Here is a 6344-nt window from a genome sequence, read left to right as displayed (position 1 = left end):
TATAGTATATATATATATATATATATATATATATATATATATATATATATATATGTGTGTGTTGTGGTGTGTGTTAGTATATATATATATATATATATATATATATATATATATATATATATATATATATATATATATATAATATAGGTGTATATATATTTGCATATATTTTATGTAGAAAAGCTAATATTTATGCATGCTCTACCTACGAATTGTAGAATCGATTATGCTGTGGCATATATGCGTGATAATTCATCACTTCCTCTTGAATCTGTACGATGAACATCAGAGGTACACCCGCCATGACGCGTTTTCATTTACTATTATGTATTACCCACAACTGTTATCGGCTTTCCCTGTCACAGGATTAACTGTCGAAGAGGTGAACTGGCCACTGTTTGTGTTCCGGGTCATTCAGGGGATAGGTTTGGTGCCGGTTGGTCTGCTGTTGGATTATACCGGTGCTCGCAAACCAATCGTATTTGCTCTTACCCTGGCAGCAATGCTTTCGTAAGTTTCACACCCTCGGCTTCCCCGGTGTTATGCGTATAGATGTGATTCTGCCTTTTAATGCATATGTGTCTCATATACAATGAGAAGTTTTATCCACAAATGCGTCCTCGCGGTGGCTGAGAAAATCCTATATTGTATGACATAGTTGACTGGTGCAATGTAGGTTTCACTTATGCAACAGTGTGTATAAATACACACGATCTGTTCATGTGCTTAGCCGATGCAATGTAGGTTTCACCTATGCAAGGGTGTGTATATATACATATGAGCCATTCATATGCTTAGCCGGTACAATTTAGGCTTCACCAATGCAACGTTGTGTATAAGTACTCTTGATGCGTTTGTGTACTGGTCGCGGCGCTTGCTGGCTCATCCGACACCTTGCGTTCCTGCTATATCACCATAATCGAAGTATAAGAAAGTGCCATGGTCTGGTGTGAGGTGTAGACTCTCACCAGTGTGTCAGCAACAGCACATAGTGGTGGTAACAGTACCATGTGAAGTGATGTGCTCCTGACATGTTGTTGTCTTGTGTCCGTACATCTGAGTGCCGGTTTTTTCCCCATCACAGTCACTTTGTAATCATACAAATACATGCACAAATATTTAGCTCCGTTGAGCTCAAGATGGATTTGCCTCTCGCACCACCACAGACAGTGGTCGAAGTAAAACTTTCGAATCGAATCCGTTCAGAACCTCTGAGCTCACGATCTGTTAGTTGACACGTCCTTGTAGGAGAGTACACGCACACTATGCACACCATGCTTAGACACGCGTAGTTCCAACTGTGGAACATTAGGCCTCTACCATGCACTGGGCAACGGAGACCTGCATGTGTGAGCCGTGTCTATGGCTCTTTGTAATACAAACTTATCTCTACCACTACCCACCCGACGTGACACTCGTTTTACAGGTTTGGACTGCCCATGTCACAGAATATCTACCAGATTGTGGGACTGATGTGCGTCTACTCCGGCACGGTCTTGTTCGGCGGCCTGCCCTCCTTTCTAAAAATAGCTTCATCGTGGTTCTCCGATTCGTTCGGGGTGGCGTCATCGATCATTATCTCTGGCTTTTCATTGGCTGGTTTTATCACTCCTTTGATGCTGGGTACGTTGGCCACTCGGTATGGGTGGCGCACAGCACTGCTCACTATAGACTGTATATTCTTTCTGGTAGGATTGCCATTGGCTTTACTGTTGGTCAGACCCAATACCCGTCCAGAGTTAGTACATTCGTATAAAACACCTGCCAGCTCCCGTACTGGAGATAGGCATGCGTCTGGTGTTGGTTATAGTGTCGATGCACATAGCAAAGAACCGGGCGGGAGTACGGAAACGGACACCAACACGAACATGGAAACAGACAGAGACAGACGCGTTGTGCACAATCGCATGGAGGAAGAAACTATCGATGCCCAGACCTTCGCCCATGCGCAATCCAATAAGAGAGCGTTGTACGGGTTTAGTCTGCGGGGTTGGCGCTCGGTCGAAAACTGCAACGTGGGCGATGTTGGAGGATTGGAGATACGTGAGCAGTCGCCTTTGGCCGCTACAGATCGGCACGGTCACACAACAGGCGGTAGGGGAAGCGTTCATAAAAAGCCGATGGAGCCAGGTGATACGGGTATTGCTGGGAATCTGAATGTAGATGTAGAAGAAGGGGGATTGGATAGGAATGGACGTGTACGTAGAGGAAACACTTCAGACACCGGCTTGATGGGTAACGTGGGGGAAGATTTGAACTCGCTAAAGGCACGAGAGAACTGGAGGTGTACTGTGCAGGAGTATCCACACGACCTGTACACGGAAGAGGAAAGTGAACCACGTCACCGCCCACCAACCCAAGCAGACTCATCGCCCACATTCCTACAGTCACCCACGCACAGGCACACACACACGCGGCCTCACACAGCACACAGCCAGACCATTTGGCAGCGACTGAGGGGGTTGCTGCAGCTACCGTTTGTGTATCTGATACTGGGTATGGCGTCTCAGAGCGTGGCCGTGCACGTCGTGTTCGACCACATCACAATGTACACCCACGAAGACCTCCACATGGACCTCGAAGTGGCGGCCAGATATATCGCGGTAGTAAGCCTGTTTGCCGTGTTCGCCAAGCTGGGCTCCGGGCTATTGACCAAGCAGTACTGCCACTACACACTCATGGTGGCCTTTGCCTGTGTGTTCACGTCGGGGTTTGCGTTGATGTTTTCGGTCACGGCCACAGGCAACTCCGCTGAGCCGAATGGCACCCACCCTGACACCAGTCAGGTTCAGGTGTGGCATGTATCGCTCACTGGGGAGAGTTGGAGACTGTATCTGTGCAGTGTCATGTTTGGCGTGGGCTATGCCGGTGTGTTTGCGATAACCACGGCGGTTCTACCAAGCATGGGTGCTCATACACTGGGCCTTCGATCTAGTGTTATGATGGCTGTCAAGTTCACTATGGGTGCGTTTGGGTCCAGTATGGCGGCTACCTTACGGGAGAGGACCGGGAGTTATATGTCCAGTTTTGCGCTGGGACTAGGGGCGTCGAGTGTGTGTTTGTTGATGAGTGTGTTGAGTTATGTGGAGAATAGGCGGCGTAGACGGACCCATCGCGAATATGTGTTGGTGGGCAGTGAGGCAGATAGTGATCTCGACAGATACAGGTAGTTCTAAAGTCCAGACATGCGAGAGATAGGAATGCAATTGGCATGTAGCATATGACATATGCCATGGCAAGTGATAATAACATACATATGGGTGGCGTGATGCGACGCATAAACTGGTGACACAGTCGGTGACGGGGCACTGACGGATGACAGTACAGGTGATGAGGGTAGGCCCAAACAACAGAGTATGACCCAATAACGTACCAACAGGTGCCATGAGATGTCACATCGGCGCATGGTGCGTTGGTCGGTGACATGTGGGCACATACAGATCACCACTTGGCCAACCACGGCTAACAACCACTCACAAAGGGAAAAGAAGGGGTGGTCAGTTTGGGAATGTGGGGTAGAAAAGCAGTCGGTGAAAGTTCACTACTTATGAGTATATAAGATGGCTATCTAACGATATAACCAATCAAGAGCAGGCGCAGCATCCCTTCTGCGAGCTGGCTGTAGTACTAGAGGGCCGATTGTACATTCTTGTCGGCAGGGATATACCCGTGAGAATATGGGCTCGTAATTCCCGCAGATGTGCTGGGAAGTGAGGTTTCGGGCCAGTTGCACGCTGGCTGTAGGGATAGGTATGAATTATGAATTTGTCTGCAGCAAAACATAGGTTGACCTATGACCGCTAAAACTAATCTATATATATGTCTATATACATGTACATATATATATATATATATATTATATATATATATATATATATAAATACATATATATATATATATACATATACATATAATGTAGTATATGTATTATATGCATTGTATGTAGTATATGTAAATATGTATATGTATATATATATATATATATATATATACATTATTTATATATATATAGATGTATATATATATAGATGTATATATATATAAATATATATTTATATTTATTTATTTATTTATATATATTATTGAGTATCGAGTATTAATTCTACAAGTCAGCGTACACATACCCGCCCAACCCAGTACAAGATGTTGACGAAATATCATACAAAATTGCACAGAATAAAAATAGACGACAAACTGATTACAACAACTTTCGCAGAAGACATTTATTTATTAAAGGAATGATTACTCTGTGAGCGATGCGGAATCCGCCATTGAATCGCTCTTACTCGACACAGTAGCATACGCGAGTAAACGTACACGGACTGCTCCACTGAGTATTCCTCTGTCTCGCATTGCGGTTCTTCGCAGTAGCCTTCACAGGCCTGGGTGTGGAGAGAGGCGGCGGCCTGAGTGCGTGTTTAGCGTATACTCGCAACTGCAAACAGTTTAACTAACCGCACAGCATGGTACCAGTCGTCCCAGCCGCACAGGCGCTCCGATACATCTCCCTACCAGATAGTACCAACTGCTTGCGCTGGTGTCTTGGCCTGTTGTACCGTCTCACCGCTACCCTCACACTTCGTCACCGTACGTGTCAAAGTGCGCTAGAGCGAGACCCTCACGCATCTGCTAGAACACTCACCCCTGGGACAGTCTGGCTGGTTAGGATGGCTGGTTACTTACTGCCCCCCCTGAACGAATACCAGATACACGATCACTTCGCAGGTGCTGAATTGGCATCACTGCGAGCGTCACGGGCGCTCTACCTATTGATTATGCTCTTCATCTTTTCATAGCCCGGCCTGGGCTTCCACATCGACGCTCGGTTACCAGTCTCACACGCACCCCCAGTGCCTTCCTGTGCCACGGCTAGCATGTCATCCATAAACATATCCTCGTACTTCGTATCCGTCTCAGCGTACGGAATAGACCGTCCCCCTGTTTTACATACGAGTACAGACTTGGGCCCCTTCTGATAGAAGACGATGCTCTCGGACAGACTGATACTCTGTAGTGTGTCTTTGGTGAGCTTGCACACCTCGTTGGTGCCGCAGTTGTTGTTGCGTTGTGCGTGCAGGTAGTCGACGCTGTTCTTGATCAGATCGGTCATCTGTGTGCATGTGTGGGAAGTGGCCATGGTGTGAGACAGCCCATCTCCGTTGAAGTCCAAGCAATGGTAGTGGTTTTGTGGGCAGATTCAGTTATGCGGCACAGTTGGGCCCATGCCTGGCTGCGCACAGCGAAAACTTTATTCCTAACCCCAAAACCCTAAAGCCTGACCTGGGAAAGGAAGATTCCTTTCTGCGGACTTGGCGTACGCAGAAAACATTCCACACCTGTACCACACAACCGCACCCTTCAGCCACATCCCTGTCGTCTATTGTACCAACCCACACACCTACACAATCCCACCCACACACCTACACTATCCCACCCACACTCCGCCGCGACACGACGCACACCACCTACCAATACGAGCTTACTAGTATCCTTGTGCTGAACGGGATGGTGGTCGCCACCCTCGTCCAGTGTGTACAGCTTACCCCCGTGCGAAGGCATGTAGCTGGTATGTAGATCCTCGCACGCATAGATACCATCGTCCTTGACCCAATCGTACGCGTACTTGAACGCGTTCAGTTGCTGCGTCATGGTGTGCCCACCGTCGTCTAAGAAAATGTCCGGGCGCTCAGGGTAGTCCTAAAGAATGAGGAGCGGAGGCGGTGTCAATAAACCAACGGGGCCTTAGTGGCCCAAATTATATGCACCCGGGCTAAGAGGTGCAGGGCGTACAAACAATAGCCGGTACATATGATAGCTAAGTCCATACCTCGACTAGAGTCAGGAAACATCCACGTTTGGTGTCTTCAATGTCAAATTATAGCAATGCAAATGTATAGGAAAGATGGTCGTATACACACCGCTCTGATTTTCGCCCAAAACTCGGGGTCCCCAGAATCGCCTATGAGTATTGTGGCCCAGGGAGCCTTAAACTGTTGCACGGCCGGGTTGATGTCGATTCCTATGTATCTGAACTTCTCCCCGAAATACCACCGCCACATGAGCGCAGAACCACCGCTCTGTACCCCGACCTACGCGTACAGATATCAGAGATGAGGTAAAGGCAATATGTAGTATCAATCATCTGGTATCATGGTACGAGTCTTTAGCCAAGCACATACATAGAATCCAAGGTTGCTGACATCAAATACTTGTGCATGTAGAAATGTCTCGAGCGACAAAGACCGCATCAAACTTTTGTGACTCCCACAGAGGCGAAACAGTAAGACTTCCACGTGCGCAGGTACATGAGCCTAAGTGGGATAGGTAGCCGCTAGCCTGAAACG

At 47.4% G+C, this 6344-nt stretch overlaps 2 protein-coding genes across 2 annotated transcripts; one reads left to right on the top strand and one right to left on the bottom strand.

Moving 5' to 3' along the window:
* Positions 1-325: 325 nt before the first annotated feature.
* SARC_11836 (hypothetical protein) lies at positions 326-3834 on the top strand (the record flags this gene model as incomplete). Its single annotated transcript, XM_014294071.1, has 2 exons — positions 326-510; positions 1427-3834. The coding sequence occupies 2 exons, from the start codon at positions 326-328 to the stop codon at positions 3168-3170; spliced, it is 1929 nt and encodes a 642-aa protein (XP_014149546.1). The 3' UTR covers positions 3171-3834.
* A 375-nt stretch (positions 3835-4209) lies between these two features.
* SARC_11835 (hypothetical protein) lies at positions 4210-6102 on the bottom strand. The gene is made up of 3 exons (XM_014294070.1): positions 5919-6102; positions 5470-5697; positions 4210-5110 (listed from the first exon to the last, which is right to left on the bottom strand). The coding sequence occupies exons 1-3, from the start codon at positions 6057-6059 to the stop codon at positions 4763-4765; spliced, it is 717 nt and encodes a 238-aa protein (XP_014149545.1). The 5' UTR covers positions 6060-6102; the 3' UTR covers positions 4210-4762.
* Between the last annotated feature and the right edge of the window lie 242 nt (positions 6103-6344).

The sequence above is a fragment of the Sphaeroforma arctica genome, assembly GCF_001186125.1.
Source record: "Sphaeroforma arctica JP610 unplaced genomic scaffold supercont1.1908, whole genome shotgun sequence".
NCBI classification, from domain to species: Eukaryota; class Ichthyosporea; order Ichthyophonida; genus Sphaeroforma; species Sphaeroforma arctica.
Note: the sequence above shows the minus strand (reverse complement) of the source record. Positions and strands in the feature narration are given on the sequence as shown.

What these genes read in the sequence shown, in the direction of transcription:
- SARC_11835 (XM_014294070.1), bottom strand. Translation starts at nt 6,059, where the DNA reads ATGTGGCGGTGGTATTTCGGGGAGAAGTTCAGATACATAGGAATCGAC. An exon ending in TTTGGGCGAAAATCAGAGCG is followed by an intron (nt 5,698 to 5,918) that starts GTGTGTATACGA and finishes CTCATTCTTTAG; the next exon opens with GACTACCCTGAGCGCCCGGA. An exon ending in ATACTAGTAAGCTCGTATTG is followed by an intron (nt 5,111 to 5,469) that starts GTAGGTGGTGTG and finishes ACATGCACACAG; the next exon opens with ATGACCGATCTGATCAAGAA.